Genomic DNA, 27168 nt, shown 5'->3' on the forward strand with positions numbered 1-27168 from the left:
CAGACTGAAAGATAGTTCATTACAACACCTCTCTCCCCTTCACTCTGTAAGTATGCTTGACAATGTCTTAAAATATGTATAATTTATTATTTGTCTATAGCCATGAACCATAATCCTCTGTTATGGGCATGACTTTTGCATGTTATTGTGAGGGTTCTGAGAGTAGTAGACTGTAGTAGTAGACTTTTGCATGTTATTGTGAGGGTTCTGAGAGCAGTAGACTGTAGTAGTAGACTTGTGCATGTTATTGTGAGGGTTCTGAGAGTAGTAGACTGTAGTAGTAGACTTTTGCATGTTATTGTGAGGGTTCTGAGAGCAGTAGACTGTGGTGGAGAGTTTGCATGTTATTGTGAGGGTTTCAGTGAGCAGTAGACTGTGGTGGAGAGTTTGCATGTTATTGTGAGGGTTCTGAGAGCAGTAGACTGTGGTGGAGAGTTTGCATGTTATTGTGAGGGTTCTGAGAGCAGTAGACTGTGGTGGAGAGTTTGCATGTTATTTTAAGGGCTCAGACAGTGGTAGATTATAGTGGAATCTTTTTTTGAACATTTGATTGAGAGATATATCCTGTACATGTTGCTTATACAGTAATATTTTTGCCTGCAAAATGTGAGCCTAATAAGGTAAGATTCTCACATACACGTGTCGGTTTGAGAAGAGTACATTATAGTGGGGACTTTTTTGAAAATGACCTAAAGTAAGAGTGACCTTAAGAGTAAGAGTGATTGAGTGAATGTTTCGTAAAAGGTTTAAGAGTAGAATTAATATGAGACACAGTGATGGTGGGTTGTGTTTAGGAGTAGTATTAACATGAGACACAGTGATGGTGGGTTGTGTTTAGGAGTAGTATTAACATGAGACAGTGATGGTGGGTTGTGTTTAGGAGTAGTATTAACATGAGACACAGTGATGGTGGGTTGTGTTTAGGAGTAGTATTAACATGAGACACAGTGATGGTGGGTTGTGTTTAGGAGTAGTATTAACATGAGACACAGTGATGGTGGGTTGTGTTTAGGTGTAGTATTAACATGAGACACAGTGATGGTGGGTTGTGTTTAGGTGTAGTATTAACATGAGACACAGTGATGGTGGGTTGTGTTTAGGAGTAGTATTAACATGAGACACAGTGATGGTGGGTTGTGTGTAGGAGTAGTATTAACATGAGACACAGTGATGGTGGGTTGTGTTTAGGAGTAGTATTAACATGAGACACAGTGATGGTGGGTTGTGTGTAGGAGTAGTATTAACATGACACAGTGATGGTGGGTTGTGTGTAGGAGTAGTATTAACATGAGACAGTGATGGTGGGTTGTGTGTAGGAGTAGTATTAACATGACACAGTGATGGTGGGTTGTGTGTAGGAGTAGTATTAACATGAGACACAGTGATGGTGGGTTGTGTGTAGGAGTAGTATTAACATGACACAGTGATGGTGGGTTGTGTGTAGGAGTAGTATTAACATGAGACAGTGATGGTGGGTTGTGTGTAGGAGTAGTATTAACATGACACAGTGATGGTGGGTTGTGTGTAGGAGTAGTATTAACATGACACAGTGATGGTGGGTTGTGTGTAGGAGTAGTATTAACATGACACAGTGATGGTGGGTTGTGTGTAGGAGTAGTATTAACATGACACAGTGATGGTGGGTTGTGTGTAGGAGTAGTATTAACATGACACAGTGATGGTGGGTTGTGTGTAGGAGTAGTATTAACATGAGACAGTGATGGTGGGTTGTGTGTAGGTGTAGTATTAACATGAGACACAGTGATGGTGGGTTGTGTTTAGGAGTAGTATTAACATGACACAGTGATGGTGGGTTGTGTGTAGGAGTAGTATTAACATGACACAGTGATGGTGGGTTGTGTGTAGGAGTAGTATTAACATGAGACAGTGATGGTGGGTTGTGTTTAGGTGTAGTATTAACATGAGACACAGTGATGGTGGGTTGTGTTTAGGTGTAGTATTAACATGAGACACAGTGATGGTGGGTTGTGTGTAGGAGTAGTATTAACATGACACAGTGATGGTGGGTTGTGTTTAGGAGTAGTATTAACATGACACAGTGATGGTGGGGTTGTGTATTAACATGTAGTGATGGTAGTATTAACATGACACAGTGATGGTGGGTTGTGTTTAGGAGTAGTATTAACATGAGACACAGTGATGGTGGGTTGTGTTTAGGAGTAGTATTAACATGACACAGTGATGGTGGGTTGTGTTTAGGAGTAGTATTAACATGAGACACAGTGATGGTGGGTTGTGTTTAGGAGTAGTATTAACATGACACAGTGATGGTGGGTTGTGTTTAGGAGTAGTATTAACATGAGACACAGTGATGGTGGGTTGTGTGTAGGAGTAGTATTAACATGACACAGTGATGGTGGGTTGTGTTTAGGAGTAGTATTAACATGACACAGTGATGGTGGGTTGTGTGTAGGAGTAGTATTAACATGACACAGTGATGGTGGGTTGTGTTTAGGAGTAGTATTAACATGAGACACAGTGATGGTGGGTTGTGTTTAGGAGTAGTATTAACATGACACAGTGATGGTGGGTTGTGTTTAGGAGTAGTATTAACATGAGACACAGTGATGGTGGGTTGTGTTTAGGAGTAGTATTAACATGACACAGTGATGGTGGGTTGTGTTTAGGAGTAGTATTAACATGAGACACAGTGATGGTGGGTTGTGTGTAGGAGTAGTATTAACATGACACAGTGATGGTGGGTTGTGTGTAGGAGTAGTATTAACATGAGACACAGTGATGGTGGGTTGTGTGTAACATGACACAGTGAGTAGTATTAACATGAGACACAGTGATGGTGGGTTAACATGTGTGTAGGAGTAGTATGAGACACAGTGAACAGTAGTATTAACATGAGACACAGTGATGGTGGGTTGTGTGTAGGAGTAGTATTAACATGACACAGTGATGGTGGGTTGTGTGTAGGAGTAGTATTAACATGACACAGTGATGGTGGGTTGAGGTTTTGTTGGTATAGATCACACTCAGCATCACAGTCCTGTTTTACCTTCCTGTCCTAGATAGACCCAATAACAGGCCTCCTGAACCATAAGTTATTTACACAGAGATCCTATTAATTTACTAGTTATTAGTTCTAATATGTAAATGCTTCTTTTATGGACATGATAAGCACTTGATATGCACTTTACAGTATCTGGACAGCATGTTACATCAGACTATATAGATAACATGCTACATTAGACAATATGGATAACAGGTTAATTAGACTATATATGGATAACAGGCTACATTAGACTATATATGGATAACAGGCTACATTAGACTATATATGGATAACATGCTACATTAGACTATATATGGATAACAGGCTACATTAGACTATTATGGACATTAGACTATATGGATAACAGGCTACATTAGACTATATATGGATAACATGCTACATTAACTATATATGGATAACATGCTACATTAGACTATATATGGATAACAGGCTACATTAGATTAGACTATAATATGGATAACAGGCTACATTAGACTATATATGGATAACAGGCTACATTAGACTATATGGATAACAGGCTACATTAGACTATAAATGGATAACAGGCTACATTAGACTATATATGGATAACAGGCTACATTAGACTATATATGGATAACAGGCTACATTAGACTATAAATGGATAACAGGCTACATTAGACTATAAATGGATAACAGGCTACATTAGACTATATATGGATAACAGGCTACAATAGACTATTTGGATAACAGGCTACATTAGACTATATATGGATAACAGGCTACATTAGACTATATAAGGATAACAGACTAAATTAGACTATATGGATAACAGGGTACATTGGAATATATGGATAACAGGGTACATTAGACTATATATGGATAACAGGCTAAATTAGACTATATATGGATAACAGGCTTGTCACAACCTGACCATAGTTTGCTTTGTATGTTTCTATGTTTTGTTTGGTCAGGGTGTGATCTGAGTGGGCACTCTATGTTGTGTGTCTAGTTTGTCTGTTTCTGTGTTTGGCCTGATATGGTTCTCAATCAGAGGCAGGTGTTAGTCACTGTCTCTGATTGGGAACCATATTTAGATAGCCTGTTTTTTTGTTGGGTTTTGTGGGTGATTGTTTCCTGTCTTTGTGTTTGTTGCACCAGATAGTGCTGTTTTGGTTTTTCCACGTTTATTGTTTTGTAGTTTATTCATGTATATTTTCATTATTAAAGAACCATGAATTATAACCATGCTGCATTTTGGTCCGCCTCTGTCACGCCCTGGTCGATATATATTGTGTTTGTCTGCATTTATTTGGTCAGGCCAGGGTGTGACATGGGTTAATTGTGGTGTGTTTTGTCTTGGGGTTTTGTTAGGTATTGGGTTTGTGGCTTGGTGGGGGTAGCAAAGTCTATGGCTGTCTGGAGTGGTTCTCAATCAGAGGCAGGAGTTTATCGTTGTCTCTGATTGGGAACCATATTTAGGCAGCCATATTCTTTGAGTGTTTCGTGGGTGATTGTTCCTGTCTCTGTGTTTATGTTCACCAGATAGGCTGTATAGGTTTTCACGTTCGTTTACTGTTTTGTTTAGTTATTTCATGTCGAGCAATTTATTAAAGAACATAAATAACCAGCACGCTGCATTTTGGTCCGCTTCTCCATCGACAGACGAGAACCGTTACAGAATCACCCACCACAACAGGACCAAGCGGCGTGGTAACAGGCAATAGCAACAGCAGGAGCAACAAAGAGAGGAATGGACATGGGAGGACGAATTGGACGGTGAAGGACCCTGGGCTCAGCCTGGAGAATATCGCCGCCCCAAGGAAGAACTGGAGGCGATGAAAGCTGAGAGGCGCTGGTATGAGGAGGCAGCACGGCGACGCGGATGGAAGCCTGAGAGTTAGCACCAAAAATGTCTTGGGGGGGGGGGGGGGCTCACAGGGAGTATGGCGACGCTAGGTAGGAGACCTACCCCAACTTCCTGTGGTTACCGGGGGGCTAGAGAGACCGGGCAGGCACCGTGTCATGCTGTGGTGCGCACGGTGTCTCTAGTGCGGGTGCATAGCCCGGTGCGGTATATTCCAGCTCCGCGTATCGGCCGGACTAGATTGAGCGTCGAGCCAAATGCCATGAAGCCAGCTCTACGCATCTGGTCCCCAGTGCGTCTCCTTGGGCTGGCTTACATGGCACCAGCCTTGCGCATGGTGTCCCCGGTTCGCCTGCATAGCCCAGTGTGGGCTATTCCACCTCGCCGCACTGGCAGAGCGACCAGGAGTATTCAACCGGGTAAGGTTGGGCAGGCTCGGTGCTCAAGAGCTCCACTGCGCCTGCTCGGTCCGGTCTACCCAGTACCACCTCCACGCACCAGCCCTCCGGTGGCAGCTCCCCGCACCAGGCTTCCTGTGCATGTCCTCGGCCAAGTACCACCAGTGCCAGCACCACGCATCAGGCCGACAGTGCGCCTCGCCTCTCCAGCGCTGCCGGAGCCTTAATCCTCTCCTGCTCTGCCGGAGTCTCCCGCCTGTTCAGCGCTGCCGGAGCCTTTCTCCTCTCCAGCGTTGACGGAGTCTCCCGCCTGTTCAGCGCAGCCAGAGCCTTCCTCCTCTCCTGCGCTGCTGGAGTCTCCCGCCTGTTTTTCGCTGCCAGAGCCTTCCGCCTCTACAGCGCTGCCGGAGTCTCCTGCTTGTTTAGCGCAGCCAGAGCTGTCAGTCTTCATGGAACAGCCAGAGCTGCCAGTCTGCATGGAGCTGCCAGTCTGCAAGGAGCTGCCAGTCTGCAAGGAGCCGCCAGAGCTGCCAGTCTGCAAGAAGCCGCCAGAGCTGCCAGTCTGCAAGAAGCCGCCAGAGCCGCCAGTCAGCATGGAGCAGCCAGAGCCGCCAGTCAGCATGGAGCAGCCAGAGCCGCCAGTCAGCTTGGAGTAGCCAGAGCTGCCAGTCAGCATGGAGCAGCCAGAGCAGCCAGTCAGCATGGAGCAGCCAGAGCCGCCAGTCAGCATGGAGCTGCCAGAGCCGCCAGTCAGCATGGAGTAGCCAGAGCTGCCAGTCAGCGTGGAGCAGCCAGAGCCGTCAGTCTGCCAGGATCCGCCAGTCAGCCAGACTCTTCCAGATGTGCCAGTCGCCAGACTCTTCCAGATCTGCCAGTCAACCATACTCTTCCAGATCCGCCAGTCAGCCAGACTCTTCCAGATCCGCCAGTCAGCCAGGATCTGCCAGAACCGCCAGCCAGCCAGGATCTGCCGGATCCAACTACCTTCCTGAGCTTCCTGTCAGTGTCGAATTTCCCCTCAGTCCCGAGCTTCCCCTCAGACCCGAGCTACCCCTCAGTCCCGAGCTGCCTCAGTCCCGAGCTGCCCCTCAGTCCCGAGCTGCCTCTCAGTCCAGTGGGGTTCTGGGTGAGGACTACTAGGCCATGGTCGCGGTGAGGTTGGACTATCCAAGGACGCGAGGAGGAGGGACTAAGACATTGATAGAGTGGGGTCCACATCCCGCGCCGGAGCTGCCACCATGGACAGACGCCCACCCGGACCCTCCCCTATTGTTTTGATGTGCGTCCGGGAGTCAGCACATTAGGGGGGGGGGGGCGTTCTGTCACGCCCTGGTCGATATATATTGTGTTTGTCTGCATTTATTTGGTCATGCCAGGTTGTGACATGGGTTTATTGTGGTGTGTTTTGTCTTGGGGTTTTGTTAGATATTGGGTTTGTGGCTTAGTGGGGGTATCTAGCAAAGTCTATGGCTGTCTGGAGTGGTTCTCAATCAGTGTCAGGTGATTATCGTTGTCTCTGATTGGGAACCATATTTAGGCAGCCATATTCTTTGAGTGTTTCGTGGGTGATTGTTCCTGTCTCTGTGTTTATGTTCTCCAGATAGGCTGTATAGGTTTTCACGGTCGTTTGTTGTTTTGTTTAGTTATTTCATGTTGAGTGATTTATTAAAGAACATGAATAACCACCACGTTGCATTTTGGTCCGCTTCTCCTTCGACAGACGAGAACCGTTACAGCCTCTCCTTCCCAGGATATATGGATAACAGGCTACATTAGAATATATATGGATAACAGGCTACATTAGACTATATATGGATAACAGGCTACATTAGAATATATATGGATAACAGGCTACATTAGAATATATATGGATAACAGGCTACATTAGACTATATATGGATAACAGGCTACATTAGACTATATATGGATAACAGGCTACATTAGACTATATATGGATAACAGGCTACATTAGACTATATATGGATGGAGGCTACATTAACAGGCAGGCTACATTAGACTATATATGGATAACAGGCTACATTAGACTATATATGGATAACAGGCTACATTAGAATATATATGGATAACAGGCTACATTAGAATATATATAGGCTACATTAGAATATATATGGATAACAGGCTACATTAGAATATATATGGATAACAGGCTACATTAGACTATATATGGATAACAGGCTACATTAGAATATATATGGATAACAGGCTACATTAGAATATATATGGATAACAGGCTACATTAGACTATATATGGATAACAGGCTACATTAGAATATATATGGATAACAGGCTACATTAGACTATATATAGATAACAGGCTACATTAGACTATATATGGATAACAGGCTACATTAGACTATGTATGGATAACAGGCTACATTAGACTATATATGTATAACAGGCTACATTAGAATATATATGGATAACAGCCTACATTAGACTATGTATGGATAACAGGCTACATTAGACTATATATGTATAACAGGCTACATTAGACTATGTATGGATAACAGGCTACATTAGACTATATATGGATAACATGCTACATTAGACAATGGATAACAGGCTACATTAGACTATATATGGATAACAGGCTACATTAGACTATATATGGATAACAGCCTACATTAGACTATATATGGATAACAGGCTGCATTAGACTATATATAGATAACAGGCTACATTAGAATATATATGGATAACAGGCTACATTAGAATATATATAGATAACAGGCTACATTAGAATATATATAGATAACAGGCTACATTAGAATATATATGGATAACAGGCTACATTAGACTATATATAGATAACAGGCTACATTAGAATATATATAGATAACAGGCTACATTAGAATATATATGGATAACAGGCTACATTAGAATATATATAGATAACAGGCTACATTAGACTATATATGGATAACAGGCTACATTAGACTATATATAGATAGCTACATTAGACTATATATGGATAACAGGCTACATTAGACTATATATGGATAACAGGCTACATTAGACTATATATGGATAACAGGCTACATTAGACTATATATGGATAACAGGCTACATTAGACTATATATGGATAACATGCTACATTAGACTATATATGGATAACAGGCTACATTAGACTATATATGGATAACAGGCTACATTAGACTATATATGGATAACATGCTACATTAGACTATATATGGATAACAGGCTACATTAGAATATATATAGATAACAGGCTACATTAGAATATATATGGATAACAGGCTACATTAGAATATATATGGATAACAGGCTACATTAGAATATATATGGATAACAGGCTACATTAGAATATATATATGGATAACAGGCTACATTAGACTATATATGGATAACAGGCTACATTAGACTATATATGGATAACAGGCTACATTAGAATATATATGGATAACATGCTACATTAGAATATATATGGATAACAGCCTACATTAGACTATGTATGGATAACAGGCTACATTAGACTATATATGTATAACAGGCTACATTAGAATATATATGGATAACAGCCTACATTAGACTATGTATGGATAACAGGCTACATTAGACTATATATGGATAACAGGCTACATTAGACTATATATGGATAACAGGCTACATTAGACTATATATGGGCTACATTAGACTATATATGGATAACAGGCTACATTAGACTATATATGGATAACAGGCTACATTAGACTATATATGGATAACAGGCTACATTAGACTATATATGGATAACAGGCTACATTAGACTATATATAGATAACAGGCTACATTAGAATATATATGGATAACAGGCTACATTAGAATATATATAGATAACAGGCTACATTAGAATATATATAGATAACAGGCTACATTAGAATATATATGGATAACAGGCTACATTAGACTATATATAGATAACAGGCTACATTAGAATATATATAGATAACAGGCTACATTAGAATATATATAGATAACAGGCTACATTAGACTATATATGGATAACAGGCTACATTAGAATATATATAGATAACAGGCTACATTAGACTATATATAGATAACAGGCTACATTAGACTATATATGGATAACAGGCTACATTAGAATATATATAGATAACAGGCTACATTAGACTATGTATGGATAACAGGCTACATTAGACTATATATGTATAACAGGCTACATTAGAATATATATGGATAACAGCCTACATTAGACTATGTATGGATAACAGGCTACATTAGACTATATATGTATAACAGGCTACATTAGACTATGTATGGATAACAGGCTACATTAGACTATATATGGATAACATGCTACATTAGACAATGGATAACAGGCTACATTAGACTATATATGGATAACAGGCTACATTAGACTATATATGGATAACAGCCTACATTAGACTATATATGGATAACAGGCTGCATTAGACTATATATAGATAACAGGCTACATTAGAATATATATGGATAACAGGCTACATTAGAATATATATAGATAACAGGCTACATTAGAATATATATAGATAACAGGCTACATTAGAATATATATGGATAACAGGCTACATTAGACTATATATAGATAACAGGCTACATTAGAATATATATAGATAACAGGCTACATTAGAATATATATGGATAACAGGCTACATTAGAATATATATAGATAACAGGCTACATTAGACTATATATGGATAACAGGCTACATTAGACTATATATAGATAACAGGCTACATTAGACTATATATGGATAACAGGCTACATTAGACTATATATGGATAACAGGCTACATTAGAATATATATAGATAACAGGCTACATTAGACTATATATGGATAACAGGCTACATTAGACTATATATGGATAACAGGCTACATTAGAATATATATGGATAACAGGCTACATTAGACTATATATGGATAACAGGCTACATTAGACTATATATGGATAACAGGCTACATTAGAATATATATGGATAACAGGCTACATTAGACTATATATGGATAACAGGCTACATTAGACTATATATAGATAACAGGCTACATTAGACTATATATGGATAACATGCTACATTAGACTATATATGGATTACAGGCTACATTAGAATATATATGGATAACAGGCTACATTAGACTAGATATGGATAACAGGCTACATTAGACTATATATGGATAACAGGCTACATTAGACTATATATGGATAACAGGCTACATTAGACTATATATGGATAACAGGCTACATTAGAATATATATAGATAACAGGCTACATTAGACTATATATGGATAACAGGCTACATTAGAATATATATAGATAACAGGCTACATTAGACTATATATGGATAACAGGCTACATTAGACTAGATATGGATAACAGGCTACATTAGAATATATATAGATAACAGGCTACATTAGACTAGATATGGATAACAGGCTACATTAGAATATATATAGATAACAGGCTACATTAGACTAGATATGGATAACAGGCTACATTAGAATATATATAGATAACAGGCTACATTAGAATATATATAGATAACAGGCTACATTAGAATATATATAGATAACAGGCTACATTAGAATATATATAGATAACAGGCTACATTAGGCTAGATATGGATAACAGGCTACATTAGACTATATATGGATAACAGGCTACATTAGACTATATAATGATAACAGGCTACATTAAACTATATATGGATTACAGGCTAAATTAGACTATATATGGATATCAGGCTACATTAGACTATATATGTTATGTACTTGAGTGAAGACCCAAAAGCGGTTTTAACAGAAAACAGAGTTCTTTAATGAAAAACAGGAATGGCATAAATCCTCTTCCAACGTAGTCAATGGAACAAAAGAACGTTAGTATAATGCAGGATGCAAGGCAGACTCCGACAGGATAGGACAAGGTGGAAGCAAACTAGACGACAGCTTGCTTCTGGCATCAAAAACACAAACAAGAATCAGACACTGAAAGTAGCAGGAACAGAGAGAGAAATAGAGATAATCAGAGGGGGAAGAGAGAACAGGTGGGAAAGAGTGAATGAGCTAGTTAGGGGAGATGTAGAAGAGCTGAAGAATGAGAGACAGAGAAGGTAACTATAAAAGACCAGCTAGACAGATGAAGAGAAAGGACAGGAACAGACATAACAAGACATGACAGTACCCCCCCACAGCGCCTCCTTAGAAACCTGGCGGCAACGGAGGAAATATATGGACGGTCCAGCACGTCCCAGGGAACCTACTCCATTAGGACTACCCTCCCAATCCATAGGTACTGATGATGGCCCCGAGGGCGCATGTCCAAAATTAGACCCTATAGATATGGACAAGGATAGGGACAGCGGGGGCGCGAAGAACGGGCTTAACATTAGGACTATATATGGATAACAGGCTACAGATTAGACTATAGGATTAATGGATAACAATGAACCGCGGGGCCAACTAAAGCTGTCTTAAGGGGAAGGTTCTGAGTGGAGAGCCATACTCTCTGACCGATAACAGGCTCATTAGACTATATATAGCGGCCCTCACATATTACGGCAAATGCTACATTAGACTGGACAAAAGATAGGGGACAGGACTAGCTGAGATGAGAACAGCGGAGGCTGGTATACTCTGAAAAGGAGATAACGGTAGCAGACATTAAGCTTTATATGGAGCTGTTTAAAGACGCAGGGTTACAGAAAGACTGCGTAAAATGACCAACAGTCTGATTGGCCCGGGTACCGTTAGACAAAATAATACTTACGGAAGCCCCAATCAAACGGCAAAACTCCCTCCAAAATTGAGACGTGAACTGCGGGCCTCATCGGAAAGACGTCAGACGGAAGGCCATGAATTCGGAAAACATTCTCGATAATGATCTGAGCCGACAAAATGAGGAATGAAATGAGCCGCCTTAGAGAATCTATCGACAACCGTAAGAATAACTGTCTTCCCCGCTGATGAAGGCAGTCCGGTGATAAAATCTAAAGCGATGTGAGACCACGGTCGAGAGGGAATTAGCGGTCTGGACGGCCGGCAGGAGGAGAGTTCCCAGATTTGGTCAGATAACAAGCGGTTTACGCGCGTCAGTGGGCCACCAGAAACGCTGGCGAATTTGTTACCCCGAACGCCGGGGTAACGGCTAATTGGCAGAGTGGGCCCATGAAGAACGGCCGGACGAGTAGGAACGGGAACGAACAGAAGGTTCCTAGGACAAGCTCTGTAAGTGTCGAGTGCTTGCTTTACCTGCCTCTCAATTCCCCAGACAGTCAACCCGACAACACGCCCGTTGGAGAATATCGGGGTCGGTGGAGACCTCAGAAGAACTGAAGAGACCAGATAAAGCATCAGGCTTGGTGTTTTTTGAGCCCGGACGATAAGAAATAACAAACTCGAAACGAGCGAAAAACAGAGCCCAATGAGCCTGACGCGCATTAAGTCGTTTGGCTGAACGGATGTACTCAAGGTTCCTATGGTCAGTCCAAACGACAAAAGGAACGGTCGCCCTCCAACCACTGTCGCCATTCGCCCAAAGCGGATGGCTAGCAGTTGGATTACCAACATCTAGTTACGTTCTGACGGCGATAAGCGATGAGAGAAAAACGCAAGGATGGACCTTGCCGTCAGAGAGAGCGCTGAGAAAGAATGGCTCCCACGCCCACCTCCTTCATCAACCTCAACAACAAACTGACTAGAGATGTCAGGTGTAACAAGAATAGGTGCGGATGTAAAACGATTCTTAAGAAGATCAAAAGCTCCCTGGGCGGAAACGGACCACTTAAAGCACGTCCTAACAGAAGTAAGGGCTGTGAGGGTAGCTGCCACCTGACCGAAATTACGGATGAAACGACGATAGAAATAGCGAAGCCCAGAAAGCGCTTCAGCTCTTTCGCGTGACTTAGGAACGGGCCAATCAATGACAGCCTGGACCTTAGCGGGATCCATCTTAATGCCCTCAGCGGAAATAACGGAACCGAGAAAAGGGACAGAGGCGGCATGAAAAGTGCACTTCTCAGCCTTCACATAAAGACAGTTCTCCAAAAGGCGCTTCACACGTGCTGAACATGAATCGAGGAGACGGTGAAAAAATCAGGATTCGTCCATGTAAACGAAAACAAAAATGTTCAGCATGTCTCTCAGGACGTTGTTAACTAGTGCCTGAAAGACAGCTGGAGCGTTAACGAGCCGAAAGGAAGACCCGGTATTCAAAGTGCCCTACGGAGTGTTAAACGCCGTCTTCCACTCGTCCCCCTCCCTGATGCGCACGAGATGGTAGGCGTTACGAAGGTCCAATTTGGTGAAAAACCTGGCTCCCTGCAGGATCTCGAAGGCTGAAGACAGCGGATAACGATTCTTAACTGTTATGTCATTCAGCCCTCGATAATCCACGCATGGGCGCAGGGACCCGTCCTTCTTCTGAACAAAAAAAAAACCCCGCTCCGGCGGGAGAGGAGGAGGAGACTATGGTACCGGCGTCGAGGGAAACCGACAAATAATCCTCGAGAGCCTTACGTTCGGGAGCCGACAGAGAGTATAATCTACCCCGGGGGAGTAGTTCCGGAAGGAGATCAATACTACAGTCATACGACCGGTGTGGAGGGAGAGAAGTGGCCTTGGAACGACTGAACACCGTGCGCAGATCGTGATACTCCTCCGGCACCCCTGTCAAATCGCCAGGCTCCTCCTGTGAAGAAGAGACAGAGGAAACAGGAGGGATAGCAGACATTAAACAGGTCACATGACAAGAAACATTCCAGGATAGGATAGTATTACTAGACCAATTAATAGAAGGGTTATGGCGCACTAGCCAGGGATGACCCAAAACAACAGGTGTAAAAGGTGAACGAAAAATTAAAAGAAATGGTTTCGCTATGATTACCAGAGACAGTGAGGGTTAAAGGCAGCGTCTCACGCTGAATCTTGGGGAGAGAACTACCATCTAAAGCGAACAAGGCCGTGGGCTCCCCTAACTGTCTGAGAGGAATGTCATGTTCCCGAGCCCAGGTCTCGTCCATAAAACAGCCCTCCGCCCCAGAGTCTATCAAGGCACTGCAGGAAGCAGATGAACCGGGCCAGCGGAGATGGACCGGAAAGGTAGTGCGTGATCCAGAAGGAGAGGCCTGAGTAGTTGCTCACCAGTAGCCCTCCTCTTACTGATGAGCTCTGGCTTTTACTGGACATGAGGTGACAAAATGACCAGCGGAGCCGCAGTAGAGACAGAGGCGATTGGTGATTCTCCGTTCCCTCTCCTTGGCCGAGATGCGGATACCCCCAGCTGCATAGGCTCAGCATCCGAGCCGGCGGAGGAGGGTGGCAGTGATGCGGCAGGTGGCAGTGATGTCAGTCTTTCCACGAGCTGGCGACGGATCAAACCGTCGCTCAATAGCGAGAGCTATTAAGGAGTCCAGACTGGAAGGAACCTCCCGGGAGAGGATCTCATCCTTAACCTCGACGAGGAGACCCTCCAGAAAACGAGCGAGCAAAGCCGGCTCGTTCCAGTCACTAGAGGCAGCGAGAGTGCGAAACTCAATAGAATAATCCGTTATGGATCAGATTCCCCTGACATAGGGAAGACAGGGCCCTGGAAGCCTCCTCCCCAAAAACAGAACGGTCAAAAACCCGTATCATCTCCTCCTTAAAGTCCTGATACTGGTTAATACACTCAGCCCTCGCCTCCCAGATTGCCGTGCCCCACTCACGCGCCCGTCTTAAGGAAGAAATGAGGTAGGCGATGCGGGCTGCGCTCCTGGAGTAAGTGTTGGGCTGGAGAGAGAACACCACATCACACTGAGTGAGGAATGAGCGGCACTCAGTGGGCTCCCCAGGTAACACGGCGGGTTGTTGATCCTGGGCTCCGGAGACCACCCTGGAAGTGGGCGGTGGATCGAGGTGGAGTTGGTGAACCTGTCTTGTGAGGTCGGAGACTTGGACGGCCAGGGTCTCAACGGCATGTCGAGCAGCAGACAATTCCTCCTCGTGTCTGCCTAGCATCGCTCCCTGGATCTCGACGGCGGAGTGAAAAGGGTCCGGATCCGCTGGGTCCATTCTTGGTCTGATTCTTCTGTTATGTACAGTGAAGACCCAAAGCGGTTTTAACAGAAAACAGAGTTCTTTAATGAAAAACAGGAATGGCATAAATCCTCTTCCAACGTAGTCAATGGAACAAAAAGAACGTTAGTATAATGCAGGATGCACCTGCCAGGCAGACTCCGACAGGATAGGACAAGGTGGAAGCAACTTGACGACAGCTTTCTGGCATCAAAAACACAAACAAGAATCAGACACTGAAAGTAGCAGGAACAGAGAGAGAAATAGAGACCTAATCAGAGGGGGAAGAGAGAACAGGTGGGAAAGAGTGAATGAGCTAGTTAGGGGAGATGTAGAACAGCTGAAGAATGAGAGACAGAGAAGGTAACCTAAAAAGACCAGCAGAGAGAGACAGAGTGAAGAGAAAGGACAGGAAAAGACATAACAAGACATGACAATATATGGATAACAGGCTACATTAGACTATATAATGATAACAGGCTACATTAAACTATATATGGATTACAGGCTAAATTAGACTATATATGGATATCAGGCTACATTAGACTATATATGGATATCAGGCTAGATTAGACTATATATGGATAACAGGCTACATTAGAATATATATGGATAACAGGCTACATTAGACTATATATGGATAACAGGCTACATTAGACTATATATGGATAACAGGCTACATTAGACTATATATGGATAACAGGCTACATTAGACTATATATGGATAACATGCTCCATTAGACTATATATGGATAACAGGCTACATTAGACTATATATGGATAACAGGCTAAATTAGACTATTTATGGATAACAGGCTACATTAGACTATATATGGATAACATGCTACATTAGACTATATATGGATAACAGGATATATTAGACTATATATGGATAACTGTCTACATTAAGCTTTATATGGATTAAAGGCTACATTAGACTGTAATGTTTGTCGGGTACCACAAAATAATATTTACAGTTGGGCAAAAAAGTATCATCATAGGTACACTTCAACTATGACAGACAAAATGAGGGAAAAAATCCAGAAAATCACATTGTAGGATTTTTTATGAATTTATTTGCAAATTATGGTGGAAAATAAGTATTTGGTCAATAACAAAAGTTTATCTCAATATTTTGTTATATACCCTTTATTGGCAATGACAGAGGTCAAACGTTTTCTGTAAGTCTTCACAAGGTTTTCACACACTGTTGCTGGTATTTTGGCCCATTCCTCCATGCAGATCTCCTCTAGAGCAGTGATGTTTTGGGGTTGTTGCAGGGCAACACGGACTTTCAACTCCCTCCAAAGATTTTCTATGGGTTGAGATCTGGAGACTGGCTTGGCCACTCCATGACCTTGAAATGCTTCTTACGAAGCCACTCCTTCATTGCCCGGGTGGTGTGTTTGGGATCATTGTCATGCTGAAAAACCCAGCCACATTTCATTTTCAATTTCAGTTTTCACTCAAATTCTCACAATACATGGCCCCATTCATTCTTTCCTTTACACGGATCAGTCGTCCTGGTCCCTTTGCAGAAAAACAGCCCCAAAGCATGATGTTTCCACACCCATGCTTCACAGTAGGTACGGTGTTCTTTGGATGCAACTCAGCATTCTTTGTCCTCCAAACACGACGAGTTGAGTTTTTACCAAAGAGTTCTATTTTGGTTTCATCTGACCATATGACATTCTCCCCATCTTCTTCTGGATCATCCAAATGCTCTCTAGCAAACTTCAGACGGGCCTGGACATGTACTAGCTTAAGTAGGGGGACACATCTGGCACTGCAGGATTTGAGTCCCTGGCGGCGTAGTGTGTTACTGATGGTAGGCTTTGTTACTTTGGTCCCAGCTCTCTGCAGGTCATTCCCGAGGTCCCCCCATGTGGTTCTGAGATTTTTGCTCACCGTTCTTGTGATCATTTTGACCCCACGGGGTGGGTGAGATCTTGCGTGGAGCCCCAGATCGAGGGAGATTATCAGTGGCCTTGTAAGTCTTTAATTTCCTAATAATTGCTCCCACAGTTGATTTCTTCAAATCAAGCTGCTTACCTATTGCAGATTCAGTCTTCCCAGCCTGGTGCAGGGTCTACAATTTTGTTTCTGGTGTCCTTTGACAGCTCTTTGGTCTTGGCCATAGTGGAGTTTGGAGTGTGACTGTTTGAGGTTGTTAACAGGTGTCTTTTATACTGATAACAAGTTCAAACAGGTGCCATTAATACAGGTAACGAGTGGAGGACAGAGGAGACTCTTAAAGAAGAAGTTACAGGTCTTGCTTGTTTGTAGGTGACCAAATACTTATTTTCCACCATAATTTGCAAATAAATTCATAAAAAATTCTACAATGTGATTTTATGGATTTTTTTTCCTCATTTTGTCTGTCATAGTTGAAGTGTACCTATGATGAAAATGACAGGACTCTCATCTTTTTAAGTGGGAGAACTTGCACAATTGGTGGCTGACTAAATACTCTTTTGCCCCACTGTATAGAGCTGTTATCTTCTGAATAAACTGTTAAAGACCTAGTAATATTTTACATCAATAGCAGTCAATAATAATCGTCATCTTAATTCAGTCTCATCTGAAAGTTGTAAATTCTTGGTTCTTCACGAACCCTGGTTAACAAGTTGAATCAGCAATACAAAATTGGGTTTAATTATTTATTTACGAAATACTTAACTAATCACACAGAATTACATATACACATATTGAATCATACCTTGATTACAAATTACGTCATAAAGGAAAACGTCCCTAGCGGGCGGAACAGATATGACAGCTGGTTTCACAAAAGAAAAGGGCTGGGTTTGAGGGATAGAGCGGGAAGACTGAGGGACAAAGGTAGAAGCTGTGCTATCGTAAATACAGTATCTTATGCATTCTAAATTATCACCCATTTGGAAAAGGAAACTGCAATAAATATTTACTCTGAGCTGCACTTCGGTAGGTTGGTGGTAGAAAGAAGGCCGTGTTGCCAAACCGAGTCCTTTGTCCTTTGAAGAATGTCTCTGGTGGTCAATTGGATATGTTGTAGTAACATCGTTGTGTGATAGACGAGATACTCTGTCTGTTCCTTCCTAACCCTCGTTTGCAGCTGCGGTTGCTAACTCAACGGCTAGGAGGTATCACTTCTGTAGTGAATAAGAGTTCGCAATCAAAGCTCACGCTAAGGTAGGCTTAGTTCTGTAGTTGACATGTTCATGGCATGTTGTACTACAGACATCAGTGTTTGTGTGCTTCTATGTGACTTAGTCAAGTAGCCAGTGTTGTGTTTCACCATTCTATCTGATTCCTTTCCAGTTTGTAATGTTGTTATTAGCCCAACATTATTGATGACATTATTATTAGGATGGTGCAGTAATGTTGAGATGCCAGTAGGGATAACTCTAGTATAGAACACTGGAAACGTCTGTACCACTTTGAAGCAGCTGATGAGTAGTGTAAATTTAATGTGTTTGTAGATTAGAATGAATGACATCATGGAACTGACCAAATGTAAATGGAACTTTGACCTGTTCCATGTAGAACTCAGAGGGACAAGGCAACACATTCTAAGATATTATAAACATTCCATATAGAACAGTCAACATATTGTTAACATGGATTTGTATTTATATAAAAGTATATATGGGGGACATTTTGTCCATTTTATAAATGTAGGACCCACTCTCTACAGTAATCTTCCTTTTCTGATATACTGGTCTGATCGTCTGGCACGTCCGTCGTAAGGAGGAGACCAAGGTGCAGCGTGGGACCAAGGTGCAGCGTGGTAAGCGTACATTCTTCTTTTATTAAGAAAGAACACTGAACAAAACAAACAAAACAAACAAAACAAACAAAACAAACAAAACAAACCATGACGCTAATATGGTTAGCGCAGACAGGCAACTAACCATAGAACAAGGACCCACAAAACCAAAAGGGAAAATGGCAACCTAAATTTGATCCCCAATCAGAGACAACGATAAACAGCTGCCTCTGATTGGGAACCAATTCAGGCCACCATAGACCTACATAAACCTAGACCTACCCAAAACCCCTAGACATACAAAAACCCCTAGACATACAAAACCCCCTAGACAATACAAAAAACTAACATACCCACCCTAGTCACACCCTGACCTAACCTAACATAAAGAATACAGAGATATCTAAGGTCAGAGCGTGACATCGTCATACATGTTAATGTCTTAAAGAGGAAGAAAGGACAGTTCTGTATCAGCTACTTGTGTCCTGACGACATAAATATGTATCAACCACAGAACTGACACTTACTAGCAGTTCCCACTCAATACCAGTCAGTTAACTCACTGTACAAGACTCTCCCCTTCACTTCACTCTATAAGTACTGTAATTACAATAAAATATATAGTTTTGGGTTATTTGTTTTTAGTCATAAGTCATATACTTGAAGGTAATGTATCATTTTACTCCTTGTTATGTTTTGAGCTCTGTTTTGGTTGTTACATCAGGGTCAGTATTCATAAAGTGTCTCAGTGTAGGAGTGTTGATCTACAGAGGGATGAGATGATTAACCAGGGTAAAAAAGACATGCAGACAAACATTGTAATACTGCAGTGTGTGTGTGTGTGTGTGTGTGTGTGTGTGTGTGTGTGTGTGTGTGTGTGTGTGTGTGTGTGTGTGTGTGTGTGTGTGTGTGTGTGTGTGTGTGTGTGTGTGTGTGTGTGTGTGTGTGTGTGTGTGTGTGTGTGCGTGTGTGCGTGTGTGTGCGTGTGTGTGCATGATAGGAGCTATCATTGAGCCTGGTTGTCAGTCTTGGGACAGCTTGACTGACCGTAGAGGATTGAACATTTTTCCTCCTATATTTTTGGATCTGAGACTATAACAGCTTCTGAATGATCAATGTATAAATATGTGTTTACAATACTACAGAACTGTTCAATAAGTTGTTGTTGTTGATATTGATGACTTTACCGTATCCATTAGATATATCGTTTTCTGCCTCATACATGTCATCTTAAGTAGACAGACGTAGACAGACATGCAACACATCACACACATTACATACAGACAGTATTCACATAGACAACCATATAGCACAATACAACACAACACAATATGAGCCTGGTTCATTTTCAGTAATGAGGCCCTGTACCCCATTTACAGTTTATATTTCAATGTATCAGGTGGAGTTATTCACCAGCTATAGAGTGAGTTGTTGTTTATGTTTCTAAGACTGCAGGGTGGGAGATGCAACAATGGCCTTGAGAACAGCAGGAAGTGTGTTGGTGGTCTTTCTCTGGTCTGTGACAGGTATGGTCTCATTCATAACTTATATGTTTGTCAATCTACAGTTTTATTGTTCTGGTGTGTTCTGTTAGGCATCTCAACTTCCCTTTAAATAGTTATCTTTCACAACTCACTGAGTGATGCTTATCTATGGTTTCCATTCATAACTATGGCAACAAAATATTGACTTTATGTAATACCCTTGTGTGACTGTGTTTCAGTGGTACTGGGTCAGAGAGGATGGAGTGTGACTTACACCCCTCAGAGTATCTGTACCTTGAAGGGGTCAACAGTGGAGCTGACCTGCTCTTACACATATCCCAGAGGTAAAGTCACAACAACCTTCTGGTTCACTAAATGGGGGACTGGTGTAGAACCTAACAATCTAGGTCAAGACCCAAAGTATGCAGGTCGTCTGAAGTATCATGGAGATAAGAAGAAAGACTGTACCCTGAGAATCACAGACCTGAGAGACAGAGACTCAGCTGAGTACAAGTTCAGATTACTAACAGATCAGGAAGGAGGGAAATATTCTGGAAGTCCTGGAGTCACTCTGTCTGTCACAGGTACAGTAACATTCAATATAATTAAACTGTTGAATTCCATTATGTTCAGGATAAATGTCTTGGTTTGTGTTTATGTCTGTATAACATAGGATTTCTTCCATCTTTTTATTAGAGTGATAAGTCAGTGATAAAGGGATTTCCAGTGATATTGTTTTTTCTCCAGGTCTTCAGGTGAAGGTGACTGGTGGACATCAGGATAAGACACTGACCTGTATCACCACCTGTACTCTGACTGACAACCCCACCTACATCTGGTACAAGAACGGACAACATCTAGATGAGAGCACCTCCCCCCAGTACAAAGACCCAGTCTCCAGTAACTATGGAGACAGTTACTCCTGTGCTGTAAAAGGCCATGAGGATCTCCTCTCTCCTGCAGTGTGTGAGTGTGAATCTAATATGAATCTAATACAGCAAGTATACAGAATGTTTGTACTACGTCCTTTTGGTCTCACTGTATAATTTGATGGGGCTTTTATGAAAATATCTGAAAATACTGTATAATGTACTTATGTGATTCCATTATATTGCAGGTGTCCAGGGTCAGGACTGCAACAGAGTGACTTACACCAAGAGGACAATCTGTGCCTTGAAGGGGTCAACAGTGGACATATCCTGTACTTATTTCAGTGGTTATGATACAGTTAAATCATCACTCTGGTTTAGTTCTAAACAGAGTGACAGGTGGAGGGATGAGTTGATCCCTGAGGACCTAACCACAGACCCAGGGTATGCAGGTCGTGTGGAGTATGTTGGAGAGAAGGAGAGAGGTCGCTCCACCCTGAGAATCACAGATCTGAGAGAGGAGGACTCTGCTGAGTACAAGTTCATATTCAACACACAGACATCAAGATGGGGACACAGCTTCCCTGGAACAACTCTGACTGTCACAGGTAACACTGGATCATGTTAATACATACAGGATCATGTTAATACATACATTTCTATTAGATGTTTAATTCTACATGTTTTTATCCATAATACACTATTGGTTTAATGATGTTATTGTCATTGACTCTGTATTCAGACCTGCAGGTGAAGGTGACTCCTGCCACAGAGGCAGGGAAGAGGACACTGACCTGTATCACCACCTGTACTCTGACTGACAACCCCACCTACATCTGGTACAAGAACGGACACAAAGTAAAGGAGGACACTTCCAGCCTGGACTCAGACTCCTTTAGTGATGCAGACAGTTACTCCTGTGCTGTAAAAGGCCATGAGGATCTCCTCTCTCCTGCAGTGTGTAAGTGTGGACTTTTACATACAACATTTGTTTCAGGTCGTCAGACGATCATTATTGAATTTGCTGTAAATGTGATGTCCACTTCTGCTTTAGTTCTGTATGCTTTGCCACGCAGTGTTGAATGGGCTTCAAGATATACACTGCTCAAAAAAATTAAGGGAACACTTAAACAACACAATGTAACTCCAAGTCAATCACACTTCTGTGAAATCAAACTGTCCACTTAGGAAGCAACACAATAAATTTCACATGCTGTTGTGCAAATGGAATAGAGAACAGGTGGAAATTATAGGCAATTAGCAAGACACCCCCAATAAAGGAGTGGTTTTGCAGGGGGTGACCACAAACCACTTCTCAGTTCCTATGCTCCCTGGCTGATTTTTTGGTCACTTTTGAATGCTGGCGGTGCTTTCACTCTAGTGGTAGCATGAGACTGAGTCTACAACCCACACAAGTGGCTCAGGTATTTCAACTCATCCAGGATGGCACATCAATGCAAGCTGTGGCAAGAAGGTTTGCTGTGTCTGTCAGCATAGTGTCCAGAGCATGTAGGCACTACCAGGAGACAGGCCAGTACATCAGGAGACATGGAGGAGGCCGTAGGAGGGCAACAACCCAGCAGCAGGACCGCTACCTCCGCCTTTGTGCAAGGAGGAGCAGGAGGAGCACTGCCAGAGCCCTGCAAAATGACCTCCAGCAGGCCACAAATGTGCATGTGTCTGCTCAAACGGTCAGAAACAGACTCTGTGAGGGTGGTAAGGGCCCGACATCCACAGGTGGGGGTTGTGCTTACAGCCCAACACTGTGCAGGACGTTTGGCATTTGCCAGATAACACCAAGATTGGCAAATTCACCACCGGTGCCCTGTGCTCTTCACAGATGAAAGCAGGTTCACACTGAGCACGTGACAGACGTGACAGAGTCTGGAGACACCGTGGAGAACGTTCTGCTTCCTGCAACATCCTCCAGCATGACCGGTTTGGCGGTGGGTCAGTCATGGTGTGGGGTGGCATTTCTTTGGGGGGCCGCACAGCCCTCCATGTGCTCGCCAGAGGAAGCCTGACTGCCATTAGGTACCGAGATGAGATCCTCAGACCCCTTGTTTATCCATATGCTGGTGCGGTTGGCCCTGGGTTCCTCCTAATGCAAGACAATGCTAGACCTCATGTGGCTGGAGTGTGTCAGCAGTTCCTGCAAGAGGAAGACATTGATGCTATGGACTGGCCCGCCCGTTCCCCAGACCTGAATCCAATTGAGCACATCTGGGACATCATGTCTCGCTCCATCCACCAACGCCACGTTGCACCACAGACTGTCCAGGAGTTGGCGGATGCTTTAGTCCAGGTCTGGGAGGAGGTCCCTCAGGAGACCATCCGCGACCTCATCAGAAGCATGCCCAGGTCATACAGGCACGTGGAGGCCACACACACTTCTGAGACTCATTTTGACTTGTTTTAAGGACATTACATCAAAGTTGGATCAGCCTGTAGTGTGGTTTTCCACTTTAATTTTGAGTGTGACTCCAAATCCAGACCTCCATGGGTTGATAAATTTGATTTCCATTGATAATTTTTGTGTGATTTTGTTGTCAGCACATTCAACTATGTAAAGAAAAAAGTATTTAATAAGAATAATTCATTCATTCAGATCTAGGATGTGTTATTTTAGTGTTCCATTTATTTTTTTGAGCAGTGTATAATCAAATTCATGAAAATGCAGTCAATGGATGAATTTACTTCTACAAAATACATTTCATTACGTTGTTGTGCTTGTACACCATTGCACGTCTGTTTTTGAGCACTGAAGACCCATGAAAAGTTTATAAACTACAAAGCTGATAGTCACTTCCTGGTTACTTTCACAGCATATGATTTAAACATTGTTGTTTTGTTGTTTTCAATGATACTTGGAGGTGAGGTGCCCTGATTGGTGTCACTCGTTAGTCAGAATCTGTTACAACTGGGGGGTTTTATTTTGTTTGCCTCTTCTTGGGTAAATGTTGTGGAAGCTCATGTCTTTTTGTTCCAGTTGTTGTTGATAGTACATTTTCAATGGACTCCCCCATGAGTGTCTTTCAGAGCCCACTGGTCTCATTTTTGTCTTTGTCAGTGACTCTTTTATTAATTCCCACTTTTGTTTTGGTTACATTTGAGGTTTTCTTGCTGGGGAACGTAACAGCATAAGTGTATACAGTAGATATTGTAATTAAGAATTTTATAAAGGTGTTATATTGTCTTGTATTTCAGGTCAGAAGTGTTGGAGTGTGACTTACACCCATCAGAGTATCTGTACCTTGAAGGGGTCAACAGTGGACATATCCTGCTCTTACACATATCCCAGTTATCATGAGATCAAACAAGCTTTCTGGTTTACTAAATGGTCTGGTATGGAGGCTGAAGATCTGAGCTCAGTGCCAGGGTATGAGGGTCATATAGAGTACCTTGGGGATAAGGAGAGTGACTGTACCCTGAGAATCACAGACCTGAGATTGAGTGACTCTGCTGGGTTCAGGTTCAGATTCATAACATCTGGAGGAAAGTTTTCTGGCTCACCTGTCTCTCTGACTGTCACAGGTAATCTGTCACACATTTCACATCTATGACACATATCTAGATAGCTGTAATGTGAGTGTTGTTTTGTATGTATGCTAATGAGAATGTTGTGTTTTAATCTGTTTTATTGATTCTATGGAACCCAGGACTTCCTGGAAAACAGTGGAAATTATTACAGAGTTGACTGTCCTGTCTAAATATATCAAATTAATGACCGTAATTACCTTATTTAAGGGCAGTCATGCAGACACTGCAGTGTTATGTAACAGGGGAAAAAACAAATATGATATTTCACATAAGAGGACATATATAGGAGGAGAATAATGATTTGGTTCCTTTTACTCTAGATGTTGTGTTGGAGATGGATCCTACATCTGTGTCAGAGGGGGAGAGAGTCACACTGAGATGTAGAACCAACTGTACACTGGACCCCATCACAGCCTACAGTTGGTATAAGAATGGACAGTCTCTACCAAACAGCAACACCTCCTCTCCTGTCTATATCCTGTTCTCAGTCAGCAGTGAGGATACAGGCAGATACTCCTGTTCTGTAGAAGGACATGAGGATCTCCCCTCTGCTGAAGAGACTCTCACTGTCACATGTAAGTACATTGGGGATTTTAATGTCCAGTTTGATATACTGACAATGTTGACACTTGAATTTAGAATAGATTGTTTTACACATAAATATATCTATCAATACATATTTTAGTGTGTAACATCCTGTCCCTCCCTGGCCATAGAAAGGCCTCGGTTCTCTATGGTGTTTAGGTCAGAGCGTGACTAGGGGGGAGTTCTAGTCATTTATTTTCTATGTGGCTGGTTTGTGCGGTTCCCAATTAGAGGCAGCTGGTAATTGTTGCCTCTAATTGGGGATCATATTCAGGAAGCCCTTTATCCCACCTGCTTTGTGGGATATTGTTTTTGAGTGAGTTCATGTTGCACCTCAGTACTGTCGTCGTTGTTAGTTTCTTGGTTTATTTTAAGTTTCACTAAAAATAAAGATGTAGAACTCCACTCATGCTGCGCCTTGGTCCGTCTCTCCACACGATCGTGACTCATCCATTTCCCTGAATGTGCATTACCACAATGTCATCATTATTTATTGTGATTCTGTTTCACATTTTCTTTTGCTCTGAATTAATAATTTATAAATTATTTCAACTAAACACAAATGTTGCTATAAATAAATACAATGTATTTTACACTAGATGGCCCAAGGAACACCTCAGTGTCAGTCAGTCCCTCTGGTGAAATAGTGGAGGGCAGTTCAGTGACTCTGACCTGCAGCAGTGATGCCAACCCACCTGTGGACAAATACACCTGGTACAAGAAGAACGTAACCTCACCAAAAGCATCAGGACAGAGTTACAGCATCATTAACATCATCTCTGAGGACAGAGGAGAATATTACTGTGAGGCCCAGAATGGAAGAGGATCTATGAACTCTACAGCTCTGATGATCATTGTAGCAGGTAAAGTTACATCTTCAATACAAAATGATGTTCAATAAGAAATTATGTTTCAAGGTGATCTTCTTCTCGTTTGCCTTATTCCACTTTGGTTTATAACTATACATGGGCTTCTATATACAAGTATTGCATTAATGTCCTGTTTTGTTGTATGTTCGTTTTCACTTCATAATAACCTGTACTCATATCATCTATATTATCTTTTAGGGAAACAGACCTCAGTTCTAACTGCAGCTGTAGGAATCATAGTGGTTGTTCTGGGTGTCATACTGGCTTCATGTCTCTCTGGACTCATGTGGTTCAGGTGAGTGAAAATGCATATTTTAAAGATTATTTCACTTTATTATCTTCATTACTTCATTAATATATTCATTCACTCATTAATTTACAAAACAGGAAGAAGGTCTCCAAAACCACCTCTGACACAAGACACACAGCAGGCAATGGACAGGTCTGTTGAAACAGATGTAGGATTGTCTTTATTGCTTTGTGGTTACATTTCCACTCTTCATGCTGTCTGTCCCCAGGTCTATTTATGTTGTCTGTTCTCTCTCTCCATCGGGGAGACTCTAGTCCAGTGTGTGACAACATCTCAGGCATGGCCTTCACCCCTACTGCAGCACAGACAGCGGCCACCGTCGACCAAGATGACATTCACTTCGCCAGCGTCCACGTCTCTCACTCCAAAAACCAGGAAGTGCCTCTGTACTCCACCGTCCAGCTGCTTCAACCCCAGAAAGAGGAT

At 42.3% G+C, this 27168-nt stretch overlaps 1 protein-coding gene across 1 annotated transcript; it reads left to right on the plus strand.

The window, feature by feature from the left end:
* On the plus strand, positions 1-26883 carry LOC135532662 (sialoadhesin-like). The gene is made up of 12 exons (XM_064960128.1): positions 1-46; positions 19014-19106; positions 20534-20611; positions 20809-21153; positions 21317-21535; positions 21687-22046; positions 22181-22399; positions 24646-24972; positions 25299-25553; positions 26163-26426; positions 26631-26727; positions 26820-26883. Exons 3-12 carry the CDS (start codon positions 20557-20559, stop codon positions 26881-26883), a joined length of 2205 nt encoding a protein of 734 aa, XP_064816200.1. The 5' UTR covers positions 1-46; positions 19014-19106; positions 20534-20556.
* The last annotated feature ends 285 nt before the right edge of the window (positions 26884-27168 follow it).

Source organism: Oncorhynchus masou, unplaced genomic scaffold (genome assembly GCF_036934945.1).
Source record: "Oncorhynchus masou masou isolate Uvic2021 unplaced genomic scaffold, UVic_Omas_1.1 unplaced_scaffold_1977, whole genome shotgun sequence".
NCBI lineage: Eukaryota > Metazoa > Chordata > Actinopteri > Salmoniformes > Salmonidae > Oncorhynchus > Oncorhynchus masou.

What these genes read in the sequence shown, in the direction of transcription:
- LOC135532662 (XM_064960128.1), top strand. Translation starts at nt 20,557, where the DNA reads ATGGCCTTGAGAACAGCAGGAAGTGTGTTGGTGGTCTTTCTCTGGTCT. An exon ending in TCTCCTCTCTCCTGCAGTGT is followed by an intron (nt 22,400 to 24,645) that starts GTAAGTGTGGAC and finishes CTTGTATTTCAG; the next exon opens with GTCAGAAGTGTTGGAGTGTG. An exon ending in AGAGACTCTCACTGTCACAT is followed by an intron (nt 25,554 to 26,162) that starts GTAAGTACATTG and finishes ATTTTACACTAG; the next exon opens with ATGGCCCAAGGAACACCTCA.